The 27,370-nt window shown below is 41.1% G+C and overlaps 1 protein-coding gene across 3 annotated transcripts in view; it reads right to left on the bottom strand.

The window, feature by feature from the left end:
* Window positions 1–27,370, bottom strand: part of GRIK1 (glutamate ionotropic receptor kainate type subunit 1) — a 968,246-nt gene that overhangs the window by 160,730 nt on the left and 780,146 nt on the right. For all 3 annotated transcript variants that reach the window (XM_085623097.1, XM_085623095.1, XM_085623096.1), the window contains 2 exons: window positions 22,328–22,446; window positions 2,926–3,143 (listed from right to left, as the gene is read on the bottom strand). In XM_085623097.1, the coding sequence (XP_085479223.1) occupies window positions 2,926–3,143; window positions 22,328–22,446 (337 nt within the window). The remainder of the gene's footprint in view (window positions 1–2,925; window positions 3,144–22,327; window positions 22,447–27,370) is intronic.

A 27,370-nucleotide genomic window follows, 5' to 3' on the forward strand; every position in this document is an offset into this window, starting at 1 on the left:
ATAGGAATTTATGGATGCGTCACTTTTGGCACAAAGTAAATTGGATGCATTAAAATTCATAGACGGTATGAGGCACAGGGGAGGTGAGGCACTGGAAAAGCAAAGTGATGCATCAGTACTTTACTCCCTAGGGAGGTGATGCATCAGTTCCCAGCTGCCAGGGTAGGCGATGCCTCAGTTCCTAACTGTCAATAGAGGTGATGCATCGGTTCCTTACTGGAAGGGCAGGTAATGCATCGGTTTCTTACTGGAAGGGGAGGTGATGCGTTGATCTCCGGACACACGGCCTCAGTTCCTTACCACTGGGCAACATCGATGAAGAAATCGGCGCCCAGGGAGGATGCGTTGAAAATCCAGACAAGCTGCGTCAATTCCACAGCTGTAAAGCTGGCATTGCATAGGAGTTGGAGAGGTGTGCCATGGACTTCAGTTATGCGGTGCTGTAAACTTGGCACAGTGGTTCTTCTGACATGCTGCAATGGAAAGATGGGGCCCGCGGTGAAAGCCGCGGTCGATGTGCCGATCGGGAACCAAACTCTGGTGCTGACAGCAGCAACACATCGAAGTTTGTGGCAATGTGGCAATAAAAACAGATGCTAAGAGTCGATGAGTGGATGTTCTTCTTCAGATCACCAGATTCTACTTCCAAGGGGCCCAGGAACTGGATTTGGCACCACTTGGCAAGTCAGGACTCTCAGCAGAAGAGCCCAGGAACTGGTAAGGGAAGTCTTTGATGGCCCTGAGACTTCTTAACAGGAGGCACACACCCTTGAAGAACCTTGGAAAGTAAGATCCAGTCCTTTAATTCCCAGGATAGAAGCAGCAAGCAGCAGGCCAGCACGACAAATCAACAGGCAAAATGGCTGTCCCTCCTACAGCATCTTGCTCTTTCCAGCAGAACGCTTTCTGTCCAGAAGAGTTATGATTTTGGGGTGTCAGAGGTTCAATACTTATATCCCTTTCTGCCTTTGAAGTAGGCCAACTTCAAAGCATAGTCTTTGCAGTGCACAAGACCTTGCCTCTTCCTGACCTAGCTCCAGACACACTACAGGGGGTGGAGACAGCTTAGTGTGAGGACAGGCAAAGCCCGATTCAGGTGTCAATGACAACTCCTCTCACCACTCTAGCTCAGGAAGGCCCATCAGGCTGGTGATGGACAATGAGGAAATGCAGGGCACACCTCATCTTCCTTTGTGTGACTATCTAGAGTGGATGCACAAACAGCTCAACTGTCACCCTCCCTAAGACATGGAATCCACAGACAGGCAGCGGAACAGAATGGTAAAGCAAGAAAATGCCCACTTTTTGAAAGTTACGAATATCTGGTGCATCGTCATGCACCAGTTCCATGTTGCACTGCCGTCCTTACCAGTTTCCAAAGGACAAAAACCTTAGAACCAGTGTTCATCCAAATAATCCAAATTTCATTCAAAGTTTTTCCATCCATTACTAACAGAGGCAACAGAATTTTGAGCTTCACGTGCCAGAGAAATGCCCATCCAAGCCTTATTCCAAAGCACGACAGAATTCACTTGACATCCTGGGTGACCATGCTGTCATAAAACCCAATGCATTTCGGGCCGATTGCCCTTCCCCAGGGTTAACTGTAACGCAAAGAAACCCAAAGGAATCATAGAGAATCTGGTACATAATGTATCAACCAGCCTACAACAAGCATCATGCACTGTGACATGTAGCGTCAGTACTGAACATGCTTAATAGGTGAAAAATCGTGCTAGTGCAAAAACGTTATATGTGGGTGAGGTCAGATACCATGGAAAGAAAGTTGTGTGTCACATGCTGAAATAAATGATAGGTGCAACCCTAGTCTTTTTAAAAGTGGCATTTTCAAACATGCAATTTAAAAACCAACTTCACCAAAAGAGGTATTTTTAAATTGTAAGTTTAGAGACCCCAAACTCCAAAACTTCATCTGCTCCCATTTGGAAATTACACTTAAGAGATATTTCAAGGCAATCCCCATGTTACCCTATGGGGGAGGTGGCCTTGAAATAGTGAAACACTAAATAGGCAATATTTCACTATTAGGATAAGTGAAACACATCAGCACATGTCCTACCTTTTAAATACACTGCACCCTGACCCTGGGGCTGCATTGTGCCTACCCTAGGGGTGACTTTTACATGTAATAAAAGGGATGGTTGGGCCTGGCAAGTGGTTGCACTTGCCAGGCCACCATGGCAGTTTAAAACTGCACACACTGACACTGCAGCGGCAGGTCTGAGAAATGTTTGAAGGGCTATTCATGTGGGTGGCACAATCAGTGCTTCTAGTAGCATTTGAAGTACAAGCCCTGGGCACACACAATGCACTTTACTAGGGATTTACTAGTAAATCAGATGTGCCAATCATGGAGAGCCAATCACAGGTTCAATTTCTACAGGGAGCACTTGCACTTTAGCCCTGGTCAGCTGTAGTAGTGCCCAGAGTCCTAAAACCAGCAAAAACAAAATGCAGCACACAGTCAAAAACAGGAGGTCAGAAGCAAAAAGACAGGGGAACAACACACCAAAGATGCCAGGTCTAACACTGCCTACACTGGGGTTCCCAGCTTTCAGTAGTAATTCAATAGAGGTCGACAGAAGTCAAAAGGGTATGAACTTCTGATTTACCTCATGATTTTCAGGGTACACCGAATAATAGTTACAGTTGGACCGTATAGAGTGTGGCAAATGAAGTGGTAATGTTCACTTTTTCTGGTACGCCGAGGATGAGCTAAACAAAAGCTTGCATGCCACATATACATTGATGGAGACGAAGGTGCAAAGGTCTATTCAGTTACTAAAATGTTTACATGCAAAACTTAGAGTAAATTTACACATGATTTCAATATACAAAATGTTTACATGTAGGCAAATGTTTTGAATTAACATGTAGTCGACTATTTTCATGTTGTCCTCTTACCTTGAAGAATGTCATGGTCGATCCATCCCTGACGGCGCCATACTCTATCTTGGTTTGTTTCGCCAAATCATCCGCCGAGTCTATAGGGGATTCCATGCGCTCCACAGTGAGGAAGGCCGCTAGGTTGGCAGTATATGACGATATTATGATCAAGGTAAAGAACCACCATATGCCTCCCACTATCCTGGTGGAGAGAGCTTTGGGCATCAGCTCTGAGCCTGTTACAAGATCACCAAGGCAAGAAAGAGTATTAAAACACACCATACTTTAAAGCATGCTCTCTACATTGCACCCTGCGTAAAGCTGCACATGTAATTGTACGTATGTGGTGTGTTTCTGAGCTACTAGAGGAGATGCAGAAAGATTTACTCAAAATTATTACAGCTTAGGAGTTTATTCGTTATATGAACACTTGGCAGGGATTTATGACAAATGATCCATTTTTTATGGATCTCACACGTATTCAATCTTTTTTATGTGCTCTTCTTTACCCAGCATTTGTATTTTATGTGGCCTTCTCGTGTCTGGTGTCATTCTGTTTTGTTCTGTTTGGTGAGGCTTTGAAATTCGAGGGCCCTCCTTCTTATTACCTTATCTTTAAACCTTGATACCTAAAAACGTAGATCATCTTTTACAGACTTTAACCAATTCTCTCGGTTTTCAAATGATTTGAATCAACAAAATATGTAGATTGACTCTGAGAATGTCAGTGTCATAAGCGAGCAATCCATCAGCAAAACAAACCTAAAGTACAATAATCTACTTCATTCGGAGAAATTAAAATGAAGGTGGTTTATTTCTGAAAGAAAGTTTGAGATGCCGAACAGAAAAAAAGTAAACAGGCTCTGCAATGTGATTGGATGACTCATAAGATATCGGACAGACACATTGCTCAGCTCTGGCATACTTCTTCTCTGGCATTTCCTTTTCCAAGAAACGAATTAATAAGGACAGGGGCAAGGTGAGTGAGGAAACCCTTTCCAGATATATTTTTAAAGTCATATATTTGAAGCAGCAAAATGTAAGTCCCCTCTGAATTTTTCTTGTACTGCTGTTTGACTTTTATTTATTCGAATTAGATTCAGATCTCCATCTAAATTTATTGTCTTTTAATGAAGCCCAATCACTTACATAAATCAGGCTTGTGACTATGATGCAATTTTTCTTAATTATCACTTATTTGGGCTAAATAATATGTTTGCGATAAATCACACTTTGATATAATTCCTGTTTATGGGTTACAGTCATTTGGAATAAGAGTGCATAATATATCTAGGAAGTAAAAAGATTCATGGGTGCACACCTTCACTTATAGAGATAACTTTAATCACGAAGATCACATCTAGCTATCTGATAGAGTTGTTCATGTACCCAACTGACCATTTTGATCATGACAGAAGTTACTGTTCACAACACCAAAGCTTCATTTCAGATCACTCTGAAATGTGTTTATTGTCGAAAATAAAGACTAAATGCATTTTAAAAAACCTGTTCCTAATTATACACAGTGTGGCACCCAGGATCGACATTCTGACACGTTAGATGTTTTATGTGGCCAGGTTACAAACCACCTGTTAAGCAGACAAATGTCATTAACAACTGTGCCATCTCCTAGTTTTAGCCATGTTAGATGCATGAATTAACAGGACACGTTTGCTTCAAAATCCATGAATAGATTTTGGAGTACAAGTGTAGAGCCATAAAAAGGCATGGGCCTGGGGAATAACGTCTAACTCTAGCCCCTCCTAACAACCCTTTCGACTTCAAGTTGCACCATTTGTTTAAATGCTAAAGCAAGTGTGAATAGAACATTTTATTGGATGAAGAGACATTTCCTGATAAAAATGGAATGTGGTATCTCCCGTCTGTCTGTCTACTGGTCTAACGATGGTCCAGTGAGGGACTGAATAAGCTAAGTTTTAAGGAAATCCACAAAATATATATTTAAAAGCAATACATCTAAAATGGCAGTCAATTGCATAAGGAGTAGGTATCCTGAAAACCTGGTTATACTTTTGAAGGAGTACCACTTTGTACAACTATCCCATGCAACAAGTGCAATCCCAAACCAAAATGTACACTTCAAGTTCCGAAAATCAGCACTTCTGTATTTACGAGAACATGATACTAGAAGTATACAATTGATTGATGCATTCAGAAAATGATGAGGAAACCTTGAATTTCATAAATTAAGTATTAGGCTAGTCAGTTTTCGTCGCAATGGACAAGAACATTTGGGGACTTGCAAAATAAATTGAATGATTTCCACATTTCCTTTTATAGAAAAGTTAAAATCTGAATAAAATAATCTCTGAATGGCAAAAATGTAGAACAGTTTATTGTTTTTTACTACACTTAATGATTTCGGTAAATATTTAGGCTTTGAAACCATGGAGCATTATAACTTTCAGATATCTTATGCTTCATTTTTTACTGTATTTTTAAACGACCGGTGTATTTGGTTCCTCTTTTGTTTTCCATATTGGACATTCTGGGTGGATTACAAATAAGAACACATTGGTAAATTATGTTCATATGCATATTCTAGATCAATGAAAGAAAGATTTGCATAGCTGCAAATGTGGAAATAGGAATGTGTGCATTATTTGTGGTATTTATATGTAGGTTTATGTAAAAGGTGTCTATTCTAGAAGCAAATGGTGTATAATCTTAAAATCTCAAATTTGCTCCTCGTTTAATGCTAACATAGCCAAACAAATCAAATACAATAGGTTTCTTAGGAGCTCCTCTTCTATGACTGGACAGCAACATAGTAATGAGAAACAAAACTCTCTTCCTACAAGTGATATCACTTCACTCAGGGAAATGGAATAAAGTTGCCCGTTTGCAAAACAAAGCCAGAATACACCCTGTATGTGTTTTGCTTTCTGCCCCGCTGAAATATTCTTAAATAGTGTGTTGCATCAGAGTTGCATCCATGTTGCCTGTCTTAAATTGAAATAGCTTTAGAGGTTGCATATCCCTAAGACTAGTTTTAGGGATTGAAAGTGATGTATTCATGCTAAATCAAAATGTGGAATTCATGCACAAATACCTGCTCTAGGCAACCCACAGTTAGGCCAACATCAAACACATGCCAGAATTTTTTCTGGACAGGCTATCTTGAACACTTGTTCCAAATTGTGAAAGCAAAAGCAAACAGATACTATTTTTGCAACACAATTAACATCTTAGCCAATCCCAGAAAGACATACCATGATTCTGATAATGTCGAATGTATAGGAGTGGTAGAATCAGGACAATGGTGTAATATTTTAATAGCGAGAGGCAGAAAGGAAGAATCTTCTCATAAGTCCCATGGGATGGTACCACACGTAGTATGCTGAAGCACCACTGTTCAGTGCAATACAGAAACACAACTTTTGGGAAAGGTGTGACTGCTCACTGCATTTCCTCTTCTGCATCTCTGCCTCTCTCTTTCATCCCAGTCCTGATGCCAGTGTTGGCCGGCTTTCAAAAATGAAGATGGATTGCCTGCATTCAGATCAGAGCAAGAGTCAGCCAGCAAATATCAGGATTGGCAATATCTTAAGCCTCCTTCATCAACAGTTATGTATACGAATACATAACTGTTGATGAGGGAGGCTTTATGCATTTTCATCTGTCCCTGCTTCCATCATGGTGGATGATGCAGATGCTTTAGAGATGCTGTAATCTTCATAGGGTCCATGGCTGAATTCTTAGATGGTATATGTGGATAAAGATGTTGTCATAACTTAATAAGCACATAATACTGCTAAGAGGTAAATGTTGCCGTCTCCAGACCACTGATAGCAGGTTTCAGGATTTTCAGGCCTCCCTTCTAAAGTGGAGGGTATATATAACTGTGCGACACCAATGGGAGCAATGACCAAATATTTTTCATCACCGTTTTAACCTCAGCTTGGGATGCTTAAACATGAAATGGTCAAGGTAGAAGGATGATGAGGCTATTGATTTAGTCCACACACATTATTTGCCGAACATGCAGAGAGCCATTAATATGCAATAGAAGATTAATGGCCTAAGCATTCAGTTATTCTTGTCTACCAAACTAAGGAGTCTGAATCTATAATAAGTAGGAATGTCATGTTCACTTTTTTTTGGACACAGCCAGCCCTAATGAGATGGCTAAAGAATGTGCCTCAACCATAGAACTGGTGTTTCTGTTAAGCACTTGTGACCATGAGACCATGAGAGTAATGCACGCCTTGATGGTCAGTCAAAGGATGCAAGGCAGAGCGCTTCTCCCGGTTATGAGTCACGCAACATTCACTCTGGCTCAGGGTCGGACCATGCAGTGCCTACATTTATAGCATCACACTACTTCGCTCATGTTTGTTGTGTGCCATACCAAATTACTTCGCCAATGAGTGTTAAGGTTTTGGTGGAAAGCCCATATGGCTGCCAAACCTAATGGTCAGTGATTTTTGTGTCAAATGTTAAAGATCTGTGACCTAACTCATGAACAACTTGGTAAGACACCTTTCAGCAATTAGAACCAGAACACAGGAGGGCTGATAACAGTCAAAGGGCGAATTGCCAATAACATATGGTTATGGATGTTCAGATGCACATAAACCTGAGTGCTTAGTGAATATCATGTCAAGAATCCAGTTATATAAGTTGAATCTGACTAAAACGCTGCAGAAATTGAAGATGCACATTTATTCTTTTGGTTGTGCTATGGCACTTTTCCAGCTTAGAACTATCACCATGCCTACTACTTATGGTGATGGTACAATAGAAGCCAGTCTGAATGGTCTGCAGGATATTCTGGGTAAGTATGGCAGCATCTCTCTCATGCCATTGGGTATACGAACTGCCATCAAATATGCAACTATGTTGATTCTATAATCTTAACAACTCTCCAGTACCATTACAGAATACATTTTTATTTGAGGTCAAAGATTCGAGAATGAATAGGCAAAACTGGAAGAGGAAGTAAGAAAGAGGTTAAGGACTTACTGCCTTGATGTTGCAATAATATTAACCTGAAATCCACCAACCAGCTTGATAAAATGTAGCAATGCACTGTCATGTTTATGTGAAGAGAGTGGTTAAAAGGGAACTTCACCCCAACCCAACTTTAGAAAAGTATGCCCCAGCAAATGTTACCTGCCAATCTGCGTTCTCAATACTGAGAAGCTGGATAAAACTATTTCCAGACTTTCACTATCACATTTTTAACTCAAGTGGACTCCTCAGATGCAATAATAGCCACCAGGAGAAGATTTTTACTTTACAAAATGGAATGCTTTTTTGGAATGCAAGTGATGAAGTCCTAGTATAAGAAGGCCAAACCCTCTTGAACAGTTCTGGGCTGTGAGTTGTACTTTGAACTGGAGGCGTCTTCAGTTTATTTAGATCAGGGGGCCTGAGTTGAGTTTATCACAATGTTGATGTCATCAAGAGTGCAACAGCTCCTAGCATCATGTCTGTATTATGCATTTTGCGCTGACTGGCAATTTTCTGTGGCCACTTCATTCCTAATCTCGCCACAGTCACCCAGGCACTGAGGGAGCTATTCAAATCATTATTGAGTGAATCTGTTATGTACGCAATTAGTTTTGAATGTCTGGACATGAAAAATGCTATGCAAGTGGATAGCAGAATAGAGTGATCTAACCCTGTCAAGGAAATAAAGCTGATCCTTGATACTAGACTGTGTGGTCTAGGAGCTGTGCTAATGCAACAGTCCATGGCAAATAATGACCAGTACATTGCCGTTGTTAGTTGAGCACTCAAGCCCACCGAGAGGAGGCATTCACACACTGAATTTGAAGGAGTTGCCAAATAGTGTGGGTAGTAACACCCTCAAGTGTATTTTCATGGCCATCAATTTACAGTGATCTTAGATCACAAGCCAATTTCACAGGTTCTACTAATAGACAAAGTGTACTTCATCTACAGAGCCTAAACTCCACAGTAGCTGAATTCCATAGAACAAACATCTGGTTGCTTTTTTGTCCTGTCACCCTCAAGAAGCGATCTAGGTTGAAATAAAGAAGGCAAAAAGAGTGAGATTAAAGTTTGCTTTTCAGTGGACCAGATGCTTCTGAAAGTAATCTCTTTCTTTGTGCATGCATGAATGGATCCATCTAGTTTTCAAGACCAATAATTTCAATTATTTTTAGGAATCACATTCCTGTGGTGGAGCTTCCACTGAATGCATTTGTCAATGCCACACAACCGCTTTCACTGTCAGAAGGTGACCTGCTGCTAAGAGAACGATCATGCACGATGAAGACCAGGGCATGATCAGTAAATGAAATAGTGTCCTGTCATAGAGGAAATGGTAGATAAGGGTGTGACTTTGTGTGTACTTTGGCAAGTTGCTGGGCCAGAACATCAATATAATCCACATATTTCCTGGCAAAGGGTCCAACCACTAGCACAAGTTGTAAAGAGACTTACATTCTCTTTTAAATAGGCAATACGTTCTGGTGGTAATTAATACGTTGTTAAAGTATTGAATAACTGACTTCATACAGTCAATAGTAGCTGATGACTAACTTCCTTACATACAAAAAATGCTAACAGTACATGGTCTCCAAAATCCTTGCTAAGGTCCTCGCTAATCGCTTGCTGAGCGTTATATGTGACTTGATACATCCGGATCAATGTGGCTTCATCCCACATCGTAATACCGCTCTTAACTTACGGCGTCTGCACGGCGTCCTTGCTAGGGCTGAGTACTTGGCTGAACCGGCCATATTGGTTTCCCTAGACGCCACGATGGCCTTTGATACCATTGAATGGCCATTTCTTTGGGCCGTCTTGGCGAAGTTTGGGTTTGGGGAGGGGTTCCTTGGCTGGGTGAAGCTCCTTTATGCTGGACCAATGGCTCAGGTGGTTGTCAATGGGCGGGTTTCTCGGCCTTTCGCTCTCGGGAGGGGAACTAGGCAGGGGTGCCCGTTGTCCCCACTGCTCTTTGCTCTCGCCCTGGAGCCGCTCGCTGCCTGGCTCCGTTGGGAGCCCTCGATTAGAGGGCTCCGGTGGGCCCCGGGCTTCGAGGATCGGGTTTCGTTGTACGCGGATGATATTCTCTTGTATCTCACCTCACCGCGGAAGTCGCTCAATGTTCTCTTTGATGTCCTTACTTCCTTCGGGAAAAACTCGGGTCTGATAATCAACTGGTCCAAATCTTGTGTGTATCCTATCTCTGGTGGTTCTCCTCTCTTGCCGCCTCGGCTTCCGCTCCAAATATCTCAGTCCGGCTTTAAATACCTGGGGGTGTACGTTTCGTTGGATCCGGCGGTCCGCTATGAGCAGAATCTCCTGTCTCCACTTCGGCGTTTGAGGGCAGATACGGCTCGGTGGTGTAAGCTGCCCTTGTCTCCGCTTGGTCGCGCGGCGCTGTTTAAAATGATGTCCCTTCCCAGATTCCTTTATGCACTCCAGAACTTCTTCGATGTCATTCCTGCGGCCTACTTTAGGGAGGTGGAGAGTTTGCAGAGGAGACTGGTTTGGGACGGGCGATCGCGTATCGCGTTGGCCAAGCTGACTCTTTCCTGGTATGACGGGGGCATCGCGCTTCCTGATATTAGACGGTACTATTGGGCCTCCCAGCTGTCTGCCATTAACCATGCTACGTACGCTCCTGGTTCGAACCCGGCATATGAGATGGATAAATTCCTGCTCCCCGGCGGTAACTATAACAGAGCGCTTTACTCGCGGTCTGCTGGTAGGGCCCTTACGGGCCCTACCAGGATTGCGGTCCGTGTATGGAAGGCGGCTAACGTGGCGATGGGCTGGAGTGAGCGTTTAACGTGCGCCACTCCTCTATTCGACTCAGACCGCTTGGGAAACCTCTGGACAACGAAAGGCTTCGAGCGCTGGGATACAATCGGCATCAGCAGAGTGGGGGACCTGTGGGTTAAAGGTGCGGTTAAATCCTTTGCGGCGCTTCAGCGCGAGTATGAGCTTAGTGACAGAGAGTTCTTCCGTTATGCACAGGTTCGGTACGCCCTGCTTTCGGTCTTTGGGGAGGGGACCACGGTCCCTTCTTCTTCGCCTCTCGAGGACCGCATACTCGACGGTCACGTCCCCGACAGTACTATTTCCCTGATTTACAAAAAACTGATAAACAATCGGGCTGACCTCTTGGTGCGTCTTCGGGAGGCATGGACGGGAGATGGGGTGGAGCTGGACGATGAGGACTGGCAGACTGCACTGTCATCCCCTAAGGAGGTGGCCATCCCGGCCCGTCTCCGCCTGGTCCAGCTTAAGATTCTCCATCGTGTATATGTGACGGGCCCCCGCCTGGTCTCGATGGGGTTCTCAGACGATGGACTCTGTAAGCGTGGCTGCGGGCTCAGTGCTACTTTTCTCCATATCCTATGGGAATGCCGCGAGGTGGCGGAATACTGGCGCAGGGTGCATGATATTATGAGACGAGTCACCGGGGTCGCTCTGCTGCCGGAGGTGCGTCGTTGTGTGCTGAATGTATGGGAGCCCAATGACTGCAATGCGGCTCAGGCTCGGTGGGCGGCCTTGGGGAACATGATTGCAAAGAGAGATATTGCACAGCTTTGGGGTTCCCAGCGGCCTCCCACCGTGTCCGTCTGGAAGGAAAACATGGACTGGTGCATGTTCAGGGAAAAAACGGTGTATGTGGCCCGTGGTAAACCGGGGGCTTGGGGGAAAATTTGGGGGCAGTGGAACGCGTATCGTGGGTCTATCTGTGCTCCCCCTTTGGTGGATACGTCCGGGGTTGCCTCGTCCCCCTGATCCTTGAGGGTTCCTTGTGCATCTCGTACTTCGGAGTACAGATTTGGTTCTCTCGTTGCCCCCCCCTCCCTCTCAGGTCTTCTTTTCTTGACCACCCTCGGGTGGTTGGGTGTTGACTCCCCCGGCTGGTGTTCGCCGCCCTTCATAAGTCGTTTCGCCTTGTTTGTTGTATTTTTCTTTTTTTGTTGTTATTTATACTAAAAGTGTGTATTCTGATTTCCTTTATGTGCAGTCTGATTTACTGTGATAGAGTGGAGCCCCTGTGGGCTAGCCATTGTTTTCTGATATGCTGGAACACTTTGACTACTAGCGGCCGGCCCTGGTGGTTGTAGGCCCGTGTTTGTAACCCTTTTATGCACAATAAAATCTTTTCAAAAAAAAAAAAAAAAAAAAGAGTACATGGTCTACCAGAAAACGTGCTTTTTATTTCAAGGATAGGGGTTCTACTATTCTTTGGCACAGTTAGGCCCTAAGGTGGCCGGAAGGCCTGTGGTGTGGAACAATGAGTCTGTGTAGTTTTAAATATAATATATATGCCTAGCACAAAAAATGGAACAAGACATTCATCAAGAACAATTAGTGGCCTTAATTAGTTGTCTCATTGTTACTGCAACTCCCCAATTCATCCACCATGCCTCCTCATTTTAATTGCATATAATCAACCTATGACCTTCAGGATATTAGATCACATAATAAAGGTGCCTAATCCCCTGGACCACTGTGTTATTAAAGAAGATTGGCAAAATTGGAAAGAACTTTTAAGAAAACCATGCTCGCTCACTCCGGCATGGGCTGATGCCAATAGCAGCCTGCTTCAAGAAATTGGACGGATTTCCCACATCCAGTTTAGTTCTTCAGTTAACCAACAAAAGTGTTTGGCTTTGTTTCTGTGCACTGACATTCAGAAGAATATCATTGACTACACATGTAATACCATGGCAGGCACATGCCAATAGAAGGTTCAATCTATGATGTACCCAATGCCAATATTCATGCTTACCAATTCCCTCAAAATAACAAAGACAGATTTCTGGGATGATACACAATAAATTGCAAATGTGAATTTAATCAGCTGTGTTTTTTCCAATATTCTATGCTCTCAAGTTGTTGGAGGTAGAATGAGACCAAGCTTAAATCAGTTTTATAGGCTTCTATATGAAGATGGATTATGCAGTTCTCAGTTCTCCCAACCTTCAAGCAGCTCATGTGAGAATGTGAGACTGAAGAAATTAGCTAAGCACCTCTGATTGGACAGAGATAATTCGCACTCATGATGACTTATGGGAGGATGTTTCAGAAAGGCTTTCTTTTAACTTCTGTCTTTAAAAGGCATGAAATCTGAATACCTGATTTTCTACTCCAAAAATATAATTTGATTATAATATTGTGGTCAAAATCTTGTGACTGCAAAAATACTTAGGGGCATAAGAATTTTGTTTTTTATTTGTGTCAATAATATTGATGTTTAGCTATTGTTTACTAAAATATTGTGGTATTTAGTATAGATATTTTTAATGTTGTACTTTTTAATCATGCTTTTTAAATTGGATCATTGTTTTATGAGTTATTTTTTATATGTTTGACCTTAAACTGTTTATTGAATGATGCCGCATACTGTGACGCTGTATGTCTAAAATGAACTATGTGAATGCCATTTACAGATACTCTAAGGGGATTATTTTGAATTTTCTATTTTATTTTGTACAAGTCACTTGCACCACTGAGGTGGTAACATGACAACAACAAGACAAAACAGACAGTTAAAACTTTCAAGGCTGCTTTACTCTTGATGAACACATATTTTAACTTTCTTCAAACTGAGGTCATCTGAAATCCCTTAGATGAAATATTTGAATTCTGATCTACAATGCATAGGTGTTTGACTGCAAAACATATTGCATCAGTGAAATCTTTGTTAGCATAAGAAACTTGCGTGAGCAGGACTGTATAAGAACAGAATGGATCTACTCGTTGCCATGTCTGAAAGCAGGTACAGGATGTCAAAGTGGCTTTGAGATGGGTACTTATCTACAGGTTAGGAGTAATATGTTCTTTCTTTCAGAGCAGTAACAATAGCTGATCCACATCACATGTGTGGTTTCTGCAGTCCTATAGCTAGGCACTGTGGATGGTTATGTTTCTGTTGTTAATTCTGAATATGTACTTTAAGCACCACTCTCACATAATCAGAATGGAGCAGGAATGACAATATATTTTGTATCAGAATGCCTGCACAGTAGTAATATGTACTTTAACAGAATTGAATAGGGTATGAGCTAAAGATTTGCATCCAATGGCACACCAGTCTTTTGACTGTAGTTGCTGGTGTGTGATTGCAACCCAATGTTGGGATACAAGAAATCATTCTTTTATTTAAGATCACCACTTCAGTTTTATTTCCACTTAAGTTCTGCCAGTTTAGATGCATCTATTCTTGCATAGTTTGCATGAATTGTTGGACTTGCATTCTTGTGTTCCCCTTGTATAAGTTTTATCTGGCAAGAGTATTCAATGCACATGCGTATGGCATGATCTCAAAAGAATGAAGGAGCATAGCCATTAATCATAGTTAAAAAATGGTAACACGCAATAATGAAAGGGTTGATACTTGTGTCACCACATTGGAGTTGTGTTGTGTCACTAACTGAAGAAATAATCAATGATACACTTCATATATGAAAAAGTAATCCTAAATACCAATACTTTCCGGCACATGGTAAAGAGGACCTGATGGGTCATAAAGTTGAAATCTGCCAAAATGATTAGCAGTACCAGTACATGATCATCAGTCATCATACAAATGCCATGTGGCAAATCTCTACAATGATTTTCATAAAGATCATTATACTACACAAAGGTATTTAACTGAGCTGCAATTATTCTCTCAAATATTTTGGGAGAAAAGATAGTCCCAATACATATTTTTACCTCCGAAATCAAATAGCATTTTTTTCTTTTTTGCGTTAGTAACATTCATGCCAACTGTGGCTCAGGCTGCTTTCAGAGAGCAAACAAGATTATATGGTAGATCCTAAAAAATCCAGTGAAACCTGAATATCACTGGTAGGCAAGTATCCAACTGTGAGAATGTACATTTCATAGTGGTTAAGAGTTTACATAATTGAATTTCAGAGACTGCTAAAACTATCTTCTGTTGAATCATCAATATGACTTCAACCAGTCTCAATAGTTTCAACTTTCCAGTTGTCTTCTTGTTGATATTATACACCTTTGCCATAGAGAATGACTTGATCATTCGCCCATCCAATGGGATATATATACTGCTATAGATGGTGGCCTCCTCAGAGAAAAAGAGCAAGCCTATGGTATGTTCCTATAATGTACATGGGATTGGCAATGCAATGCAATCATTGTTTAAATTAAATGCATGCTTTGCCCACAATGTCGAATGAAATGCAATGAAACAATGCTTTGGCGCAGCCAAGTGAAGCTGCCAGTCTCTTCTGATGTGAAGATTTACAGGTCAAGTTCCAAAGTAATGGGCTGCTTTTTAGCAGCAGGATGTCTTACCTGTGAAAAGAAGGGCATCTTGGGGTTGGAAAATAGAAACAGATTCAAAAGTGTGGTGGGGATAGGTAGGAGGATGGAGCGCCAATGGATGGAATGTTTAGATTATTTATTCCATTCTGATGTAGGAATATTTTTTATGGTGAAATGATACCATGACTGCAATAAACTCATCATTTTTGCATGGTCATTAAGGGTCGGTGAAATTGCATAACTTATTTTGGGGGGAAATTTGTGAATGTCTCTAAAGGTGTTACATTACAGTATTAAGCAAAATTGTGGTTTGCTGGTATCTCACAGGACAATTTTCACATGAGCATGCACTGGCCAGAAAATGCCACAACACACAGAAAGCCTCTGCCTTCTACACATCTTTTGTGCACAAAAATATTGCAAAATTGCGTACTTTGACATTTTAAAGTAATTTTGGAAATCCTGCAAAATCCAGAAATTATTCAAATTTTCCCAGTGTAATTGAAATTTCTTACAAGCCAAAGGAATGCCTTAAATTCTATGCAGTTTTCTGGACCCTATTTTTCTGAGTATTGGGACATTCTGCATGGTGACACTGCAATTCAGTACCACAGTACATGTGTTCTGATCCTAAAATGGCATTGATAAAATTGGTGTCACCCAATTGATCCTGTAAGGCCATAGTAGATGGAGCATATCATGCACCAATAGAATAAGATATAAATGTCAACTTTAGGCTACAGTGAGCATTTGCATAATTCATACATATTACAAGAATATATGACTGTCTGGAGCACCAATGTGGTCTAGCTATGCTGCTGTTTAAAGACAATATGGTAACAAGTGGCAAAAAACAATACCTGTGCCATATAGGAAAACCTATTTTTATATATCAATAAGTCACCCAAAAGTAGACACTGTATGACCAAAAGGAAGAGAACCTAATATATAGAAGAGTCCCACACTATAAAAAGTAAGCCCTCAAAGTGACTGAATGCCTAAAAGCTATTTCAATTTGTAGGTCCAGCTATATTTCGGACAGGACAGGCCTGGGTGAAATTAAATATTTATTTCCGATCCTGCCTAGAAAAATGCTGGTAAAATCATTTTCATTTATCTCTTAATTTATTTTCTAAGTCTGATTTATTAGTGAAATCAGATTTTTGATAACCTATGTGGAAAGTGACTTTATTAAAGTGCACTTAAGTCTTCTGAGCCAGGACTGGTGTGAAATCAGTTCTACCGCTCATCACACCTCCAGAACTGAGAACAGAATACAATTTCTTGAGTAGGAGAGTTAAGGACCCTGGCTAACAAGATAATGGCTTTCATTTGAGTCCAGGGAGGACAGGGTAGTGTTAACTGATTAGCACAATGCAGGGATTGGCTATGTGAGAGTGGAAATGGACATCTGGCAGAGCAAGGGACAGTCTTAGCACTACCTTTTAGACTTTGAGAAGCCAAGAAGAGCTTCTCCTATTAATTCCCAGGACCCTCATAGACAGCCAGGCTTTATTAATAGTGGGGGAGATAACCAGTTTGGATCTTTTTAAGTAGGAGGAGGTCTTATCTAAATAGAAGAGTGACCAAGGAGCTGAAGATATGCCTGCCTGGTGGCAGAAGGGTTGGGACTTATTGAAACAGGGACTTATTGAAAGTAGGGCACAGAAGATATGCTGCAAATGGAGATAGCAGGACTGCAAGAAAATAGTAAAGATTGTGTGGCAGAATTCATCCAGTCACTGGCTAGTGTACAGGATAAATCTGGCACCTCAACCTCCACCTCCTCAGAACATTCTTGGCATGGGAGACTCTGTCTGTAGACGAAGGCCCTGCTAGAAGTACATTCTTTACTCATGGCTAATGCTGGAATATTAGGAATAGGAGAAATCACTTGAGGGCCAAAGGACCTCTGGATCCTACTGCTGTCAATTAGTAAAATGGTTGGCCTCCTGTTTGCCTACTTCAGGGACACAAAAAAGCAGGACTCCTAACTCTAATAAAGAACCTGCTTCCTGCAGAGGACTGGACTCTCTTTGAGACCTGACTGGAAAGAGATGCCTAGAAGACTGCCCTAATGAGTTAGAGACAAAAAGGCTGACCTTAAGAAACTTTCCCAGACCTATGCAAATTAAGGCCCGATTTAGAGTTTGGCAGATGGGTAACTCCAGTACAAAAGTAATGGATATCCAGTTGCAATACAATGGAATATAAGGCACTTTGAATAATGTGGATGGGATATGCGTCACGTATGTGATGGAATAAAACATCTTCTACACTCTTAATTAGGATCTCAGTACGTTTTTAGACCTCTGAAGGACCAGGACAATGAGTGGGTGTGTGCCAACGGAGGTCATGCCCAAAGAGGGCAAGAAAAACAGGTTTGTCACACACTAAGATTATTACTGGGGATGTGTAAAACTCATGTAATTTGCTGTACCGTAATTACGTGAAATGACTGCAAAATTGTATAACATTATGCATATTTATGCAAAATGCCTCTCACAGTCAAAACATTACCTGAACAGCCCATTCTGGTACAAATTCACCTTGAAAATGTAACTTCAAGTTAATTTTTGGTCTCTCAAGTTCAAAACACTGCTGCTTGCATTCGGATTTGTAGTTTTATGCTCATAATTACCTTAACAGCGCATTTGGGTAAAACATCTACCCCAAATGTTTGTTGACTTCCTGTGGTAAAGGAGCTGCTGCTCATGATCCAAACACTGCGGCTCATGTTTGGATTTGTAGTTTCATGCTCAAACGGTCCACCTCGATTAAACATCTACATGAAATGTTTGTTGACTGACAGTGTTAAAGAGGAACTGCTGCTTGTGCAAAAAAATTACCCGAACGTTGCATTTTGCGTTACAATTTCTCCCCTAAAGACGTCTCACTACGCAACATGCTGTAATGACGTAATCTCTGTAAATTCGCATAAATTTCACTACGCAAAATTACCAAATGACACCAATTACATTGGCATAATTAACATTTTTCCCAGGCCTACTTATTACCCCGCTGAAAATTGGTTCAGTGGGTCCTCGTTGTTAAGGTATCTATCCTTGTGGAACCCGTCTGACTACAGTCACTGGCCTTGTCCTAATGGAAGTCACTTAGTCTGAAGGATGTAAATCTTTTCGACCAACTCTCAATAGTAGCGAAATGAGAGCTTTTGGAGCTAATAACAAAGGCTTCAGTGGGAGTTTAATGAAGATGTATCTGCCAACAGCTTTTAACTCTGCCTCACTGAAAGATTTTAATTTCTATTTAGAGATTAAGTTCGATGGAAAAATCTTTGACCGGGATGACCCGCTTGGTGTAACTGACCTTCACTCCATTGTGCGTGGCCTGAAATGACACCTAGGTTCAGGTCAACCACAAACTGTTGTTTTCGTTGGTGCTTTACTTTCTTTAGGCATTTTTTGCCTTAAAACTTCAAAAATCAAATCATACTTCTGGCTCCCCTGAACCAATTTTTATGATCTTGGCGTCTTTTAGCTCATTCATTATTTTGTTGATTGTTTCTTTACTGGTTTGGGAATTGTATTGTGTTGTGATCTATACTTTAAAATTGTTGGTACAAATTGAATTTAGAACACATTTCTCTGTCTATTGCCTGCTCCTTCTGCCATAGCAATCATGGTTTATGCAGAGATTTTCTCAGAATTATTTTGTGAGCTAACCAGATTGCTTGTATAAATTTGATAGAAGTCACCACCTCCTAAATAATAACCCAAGTTCTGACAATGACTGTTCCCTAATATTGCATATTCTAATTGTCTCAATATTCTGGAATATTGCAACGGTATAAAGGTGCTATAGACAGATTTTGCATAATCAAAGTTTTTCTGTATTTCTGTTATTTTAAATGCTTTTGATGGGCATCAATGTATGCCATCCTTATGTGAAACTGTGTATCTAGAAGACTAAATAGTTTTTCCCATCCCAGCTTGACTTAGGTTTGTTTGTCTATTTTTATTGAAGAGTGCCTACACGTTCTCTATATTTTTGTGAATTGATAAATTTCTTTGAAAGCAATTGCATTTTACTAATAGCATACATGAATGTTTTTGTCAGACTCTTTAAGTATAGATTTAACATTTATGGATTGCTCATTTGTTAAGCATTGATCAATAAGGTGATTTTCAGGCCTGACTCATTTGATTGAGGGTAAACATTCAGAGGGAAATGTATTTATTGAGATGTGAGTGAATGAACTTTTCATGGATCTGTGAGAAGGCAAAGTGAAAATACATTTTTTGTTTTTAATTTGGGGCACACAAGAAGATATATGCCCATTTTTATTTTTAGTGCTCCTGGTCTATGTCCACTTACATATAGGAATACCTAACACAAGCTGAGATATGAGTTTCATACTCATTGGTGATTTTAGTGGATTTCACATCAGCTTTTCATGTGTTAGAATAATTGCATTCTGTCTTTTAGAACTGGCTAACCATCAGCTTTACCACCATGTCAGTAGCGTGTTGACATGACTCGAGTGCAATACCGTTTAACAGGAAAAAACAGCTAGACAACATGCTGAAAGTCAATACATATACCAAATAATGAGGCATCAAAAATGAAACATATTGTTCCTATTCTATGTTTACATATATATCTAAATCATTACACCTATAACTCTGAATCACCACAGTAAGATTGAATCAATCATTAGTTTTCAAGAACTGACCAAAAACAACAAATCAATTTCAATGGTGCTCACAGTACGTGAGGAATTGGCACACCTATTACAAGAACTTTCTACACAGAGCAAAGCCTCACCATTCACCTACAGTAAATGGAAATGCCACAATGGAACACCACTTGCAGAAGTTCACCACCACCCACAATTGTAGAACACCAGTGAATCATGGTGGAAATCAGAAAATTTATAGTAATTCTACTTATGAATATTTCATTTGAAGGGAGAACAGTGCAGAGTGAGCAGATATTTGTCTTTCCCAAGTATTTGTGCATGAATTCCACACGATTTTACTCTCGCAAGTTTTAAACCACAAGTATTTCATAACTATTTTTAAAAGGCCTGGGCTTAGGATTCAGTGTCTGTAGAAACTGCTACACAGAGGAGCCTTGCCAGATTGACAACATTAGTAATTTCTTCTGAAAATGTATAAATCTTCTGGAAATATTTTATTTCAGTACTGAGGGGTGTACTGTATAATATCAGTTATTCTGGGTGTTTGGATTTGCATATCAATGCTATTTAGACATTGTCTAATAAAGAAATTTGCTGCATGAATTTTTCTCCTCAAATATTTTCCTAAGAATGTGTGGCATAATGTTACTAAATGTTAAAACAAACATATATTCAGTATTTCTTACTAAAATTATAATACTAATTCAAATGGCATGCAAACATAGAAGAATACCAAAGATTGATACCTTCAAAGCACGGGTAACATAATGGACTCTACACTTTAGGGAACACAATCACATTAAAATGAAAATGTTACTAGCAAGAATCTGGGTCAGAGACAATACTTGCTGAAGTCTCTCTAGTGCCTTTTATGGCAGACATGACAGCCAATCCTGATCCAGACTTTGCTCACGCTCTGTAGAAAAGAGAAAGTCTGATCATCACATTTAAAAATTTAAACAAATGTCTTCCAATCAAGCACAACAACAAGCTTCTGCGGACAAGAAAGAGTGTAACAATAGATGCAGAGGTCGACTGGCCATCTCTTGTTCAAACTCTACATGTTAATGATGGTGCAATTACAGTCACACGTACCACAAGTTTGTACAGAAAACATTTGCTTTCGACATAGCAAATGTTTTTTAAGCTTCTTGAAAGACAAGCAGAGTCTGGTTGGGGCTGACTGTCATGTACCCAAGGTAGTGGTGACTAGCAGACACTGCATCCCACAGTTTGCTGTGGATGATGGTAAACTCCAGAGGCAGGCCAATAAACACAAAGGTCATGAGTATGGGTGGGGAAAGGAGCAGTTTCACACACAAAGCCAGTCACAACTATATGCACAAACCTGCCTGGTACTGTAAAACCTTATATCCTGCTTCAAAGTGTCATTGTGTTGTAATGCTAAACGCTTCTCCCTACACAGACTTCTTTGGGGCCTTGTCACAGTGATATATTAAATTCACTTTATTTAATAAAATGCACCAGTAATCCAGTCCACACAGTTGAATGCCTTTTTTTGATAAATGTGCAGCATATGACTCAGGCATTGAAACTGAACCTTTCCAAATGACACACACTGGAATTTTATCTGCACACTTTTCACAGATGACCTGGGTTCATGTGACATATACACCTTTTTAAGAGCAGATATGAAGCTGGCAAATTTCTGGCACTCCAGGCTTGCATTACCTCTCAGGTTGCCCACACTATTTTTTTCTTATATCTACATGTACCTTAGAGAGCTGCCAACCCTGCCAGTCTAAATTGATTGAATTATGTGGTATGATAGCAACAAAAAAGATTCTGTTCTAACTAAGGGTGGTTTGCGATATATACACGCAGAATACCTTTAATGTTCATTACTGTTAATTCGGGCCTTCGTACCACAAATAAAAGTAAAGCGCCCAATCTCTTGGCATCTCGCTTGTGTGAGAACATAGAGCCAATGATTCTGAGCACCTCATATTGGAAAATTATTTATTTCACTGAAAAGTTGTAACGGCACAAATGTCTTCCTGAATTTACACAGAGCGTTGATATCCCGCTCGCTAAGGGCATGGATATAATAATATAATATTTTAGTATGAGTTACATTGACTGAAGACTAAGCTGGCAGCGTATTTATCTCTTTGAAGGGCCAAGCTGTTCTGAGAGAGAAAGTTTTTTTTTAATAGACTGGCATAAATGTTTTTTTGGGGGGAAACAATGTGAAAGCTTTATAGCACAGCCTCGAAAGGGAACACACACTTACATTTTACTGTCATCTTCTCTCTTCTACGATTGTTGTAATATGATTTCTTGATTAAGAAGCAATTAAGAAGCCAGTTGACTTTTCTTAATGTTTTTTTTTTACTGGCGCAACATATAACATAATGAAATGTAGTCCTTGCCGCAGTCAGGTTTTACAGTATTTGATGGAGGTACAGATGGTGGAGTTTACCAGCACAGAAGGCCCTAAGCAGACTGTGGGATGTGTGCAATAATAAGGTGTAACCGATGTACCTTGCTGCATGAGAGCTCCAACGCCAAACCAGAAACTATTTAGTAAAGTAAAATTGTTTTCCACCACATCTGAGTCAGGGTTGCACGGATGGGGGTTATACCACTCATAGGGTGTAAACCTGTGGTAGTTAACAGAAACAGTTTGTAAACGTCAGATAAATGCACACAAGACCAGCAAACCTGCTGAACAATGCAGAAAACAAAGAGGTTAATGAAGGAAAAAAGGCAGTGTTAAATGCTCGAATTGTAAACACACAGCGGCAGCAGCAGCGAGCAGGCAGCACTGCAATGCAGAAACAGGACACATTTGGTGCAGAACATATTTCTTTAATCCTATTGCAATGTGGACACTAATCCTCCCATACAAGATTGCTCTGTCTCAGCCTTTCCAACCACTCTGCGAGGCAGATAAACTAATCGCCAGCAAGCCGGAGAGGAAGTCACAGCTCCTCTGGTTAATCTCACTTGGGGCAGATAACGGAGTATGGCGGCTCCCAAGTTCCAATATACTGAGGTGTGCGCTCTAGTTGTGGTTTCATTAGGCATGCCTAAACACTGTTAAAAATGCTCATTGTTTTGTAGCTCGAGAACTGCTATCCTTGTGGGACGTAGGGCACTCTAATGCTTACAAGGTGACATTTATAGGATTTTATATATTTAAAGGGGCAGCCCAGTTCAGAGAAGCAAAAGAGTTCTCTTTGCAAGCTCTCCCTCTCCAACAATCAACAACAATAAGCATTCCAGAATGTTCCTTTGCTTGATGACGTCAACTTGGGTTTTCAGAGGCATTGTGACGTCATTCAACGGATGGCCCCTTTTAAGGGGAAGCCCAATTCTTTTCTGATAAAACATGCAACATGGTTAACATGACTGCTCATGGCACATATTAACTGTGTGCTGTCATCGTGTCCTTCTTTGAATAATTGATCTTTTGATAGACAACGTGTAGTTCATCTCCCTGCCCTCCCTAATGAATCACATCAACAGTTGAGGCTGGGCCAAGTGGGGTGCTCTAGCGGGGTGTGACAGGATCCTCTCGGATCTATGTGTAGCCATCTGCTGTGTGGGGCACTTTTTTGTTATGTTTGCATATTTAAATTAGAGGACTCAACATCACTACATATTTTTTGGTGTGAGAGTAGCGGACTGGTCCGCTCTTCAGTTTTTAAATATATATATATATTTTTTTGCACTGTCCTCCTCCACTGTTTTAAACTTTGTGTCCTGGGTTGGGCATGCGGTTCCCTCACCTCTAAATGGAAGGGGGCATGAGTTTGTGGGTCTGTGGCACTGCTGATTTTTGCAGTGATTCTGCTCCACCTTAGAGTCTTAGAAATGAGGACGAGAACAAGCGAGAATGGTCTAGGTTTAAAAAATTCAGTAAACAAATTGTCATTATTTAGGACCCAGATTTGCACTGTTGATCAGAATAAATTAACGGCAATCCAGAAAGAAAGTAGTAAATTTGCACCTGCAAAAGTACTCCTACGAATAGGTTCAGATATAGATTTTTTTTAATTTACTAACAGTCTCAGTAGTTTGATTAGAAATCTGTGCTAAGCACAGGCTTGCAGGTGTACAGCTGAGAAAGTCATCTGACATACTAAGGTGCTCTCATTCCTCCCGGACAATCTACATGAACATTTTTCCCCAGAAGAACCCCAATGCTAACCACACCCTGTTCCACCCATTTCCTACCCAATGCATGGAAGTTACTACTGTTTATTTCTCCGCATAAGTAGCAGATAATACGCAGTCCTAAACCCACCTCATCTTGCCATTATTCCTGTTGTGAATTTATCGCATGCATTAATGAAGGTATTTTTGGCCATAAAAATGTATTTGTGAATTGCCCCCACTGTGTTTTATTTTGTTACATTATGTGAGTAATATAGCAGGTCTGTGTCTAACATTTTTGGTCACTTGACACTAGCTGAGCTTTGGTGGCAATTGAACAGGCCTTGTGACTTGCTTTCTACACCAAGACAATGATAGAATTGGTATGCTCAGTAGCTCCATTATATTTAAAATAAAGGCAGAACTATAAGGCAGCTATTGGGGTCATGCAGCAACCAGCATGGCAATATGGCCTTAGATACAGAGGCAATGCAGAAACTGGAACAGGCAAAATATGCATTTCAACTTGATTAGTGAGAATTAAATCATGCTTTACAAAGAGGGTCGATGTGGAACTAAGTATTTCAATCGTTCTTTGCATACTGGGGCAATGTGACCAGTTACCGGGAACATGTGTGCTTCTCGGGTCAATGTTATTACTGGCATGGTAGTCCTGTATTTATCACTGCAATGTGTGCATTGGCCTAGCGGCGGTGATTTACGTATATTATACACCTGGGCATTTTTAGAAACTGACACGAAAATGTCACTTTACAAAGCGAGGCAGTATGCTTATGAATTGGCATAGGAATATACATTTCACATACTGATGACTGTCGATCCGGGTGCGGCAGTGTGTGCTATAGATACTGCTGGGCCAATATGGACTCCGGCAGGATGAAGACGGACAACCCTAACATCTCAGTTATGTCCTGAACCTATAGCATCAGTAAGATAGCATCATAATTAATATCATTCATGGTTATACAAAAATACCCAGACCCAGGGGCACTTGTATAGAAGAGTTCTTGTCTCGACGCAACATTCTATAAAGATTACGCACCGTGAATTTGTGGATTAGAAAAGGGTGGATAGTAGACCAGAAGGCATCATGTTACAAAATACAAATTTAAGCCTTGTGGAAAGCAAATGAGTTGCCGTTGACTTGAGCTCTCTGAATTAATGTGACAACCAACAGGGTTTTGCAGCGCTAACATAGTCTCTATTAAAGATAATCAGGCAGACTTCCAAGAGTTACACAAGGGATAAGAGTTGGATCTTGAAATAGCAGTCTGAGAGCAAAGGGAAAACTCAACCAATTCTTATTCAGCCAATCCTCAATGATGGAAAAGGTTAATTGAATAATAGCAAACTTATCTTCCACATGAGTTGGAAGCTTGAAGGTAATATGGGTGTTGGTGGTGAAATTATTAAATGGCACTGCGGGGCTCACCAGAGACTTGTCTGGAAACTAAGGCAACCGGTGTGATCCTTGGTAAACTTCACAAGTAATCTGAGCTGCGGCCTTGTATAAATCAATCAGGGGAATTGTAAGCGCGCCAGTGGTGTAACGATAATTGAGGGGGCCCCCCTGCAAGGTATGTGGAGGGACCTCCTCGGGACTCTATCAAGAGCTCTCCGGGCGAAGTGCAGTGCTGAGGGGGGCCTCCTGGAGCTGGGGCCTGTATTATGCCCCTAAAGCGCGCTAGTCACCCGTGAGGGTCTCAAGCACTGAGGGACGGGGGGGTGGGGGGGTACACAGATCTGTATGATTACTTATATGGACTCGGAAGCAGAAATTGCTCAACAAAAATAAAAACTATACCTGAGCCGTCGGTGTCATATCATCACCACATCTTTCAACTCAAAAATGGAGTGTTTGAGCCAATTAATGGCTCCAGAAAAGTAAAATACCATTATCATAATTGTTGACTAAATACTCATGGATGTCCGTTATTGACTACCAGATGTCCGATAAGTCTGTATCTGTCTCGCAGTTTGGCCTAAAATGAAATTTTCTTTGTGGCTGGAACAATATTTGATACAGGCAATGCCTACACCTGATCTGTGGCTGCCTTTTTCAAATCTTTAAAAGAAAGACATTATTCACTGGAGATACATTTACGGTCCCTTATTCAAAAACGTCAACAGTTAAAGAAGCCATAAAAATAGGGAATCTACACCTTGTAAGCATCGAAGCACACACGTGTAATCGAGCACCTCATTAAAGAAGGGATGACAGGAGGGCAAATCCTGTCCTGCTCTTCTCGTCCTACTTGTCTGCCCCTTAGCTTTGCAATAATGCTTTATCCCCCCGGTGCCCACGCGCACCAAGTGGTGGCGCGCGCCGCACGCCTGCGACGTCCAAGAATAACGCAGAGTGACTGACAAGGGCATTGTAAATGGGCTTCTGGAAGTGCAATTAAACATGACAACTGCGGCGGTCCCTAACGTGAGCGCGTGCCAGAGTGAACTACAGGAAATGTGTAGCAATGAGCCACTCATTAAACTGCGTGCGGTTCAAAAGGCCTTTGGGCAACAAAAACATGACGGTCGGATGCCTGAAGAAAAGAAATAATTCTGAAGTCTGCAGTTACAAGGGCATGTTACTGGTTCCTTTCCGACGATTCATAAAGAACAGTGTTTCTCAGACAGGTAGGGCGAGACCCCTTAAGGGGGCTGACAAGACCCCGATGGCGATGGCGCAGATGCGTGAAACTCATTGTTAATAAATGTACTGATACTGAAAATGGAGAACTTTATTTGTATTTTATTTTATTAAGTTTATATATACTCTCATCCTTAATTAAAGTCCCTGTGAGAGTCACATATTGTATATTCCAGCTAGTGAAACCAACTATTGTAATGTACAGAGCCAGCGGTGAAAGCAAGAGGTATTTTAACACATGCAGGCTCAACAGAGCATCCAGATAGCACGTAGACACCATGTGATATTTTAGGCAGCGCTTGAATACCAAAAATGGGGGGTCACACATATTTTAGTAGGTGGAAAGTTTCATATTTGGGAACATTGCTCGTGAATACGCTTTGCGTAGGGGAGGTTCTTATGTTCGTGGTAAGTTCGAGGTGTTGGGAAAGCAAGTACTTCTTGACAAAGTCTAAGGTACAATTACTTTTACCTTTTCTTTGTATACAACACGAGCTGATACCAGTGCCTCATAAATAAATATAAGGTTTGAATTTGCCCTTAGCTGCATTAATCTGCAGCTCTGCTCGGAGCTAAAAGAATTGTTAGAATCCACTCAGTTATGTGAGTTTGTTCCAAACCCTCTTTCATTCGGATCACTTCCTGGTATTTAAAGATCATTTTATTTTGTTTGAACCAGAGACGCTGGAATTATGCCATTTTGCGGCAGCGGCATTTTCAACATGATCATGGATTTGCCACATTTGCCACATAATCCA

This window comes from Triturus cristatus, chromosome 8 (assembly GCF_964204655.1).
Source record: "Triturus cristatus chromosome 8, aTriCri1.1, whole genome shotgun sequence".
Lineage (NCBI taxonomy): Eukaryota > Metazoa > Chordata > Amphibia > Caudata > Salamandridae > Triturus > Triturus cristatus.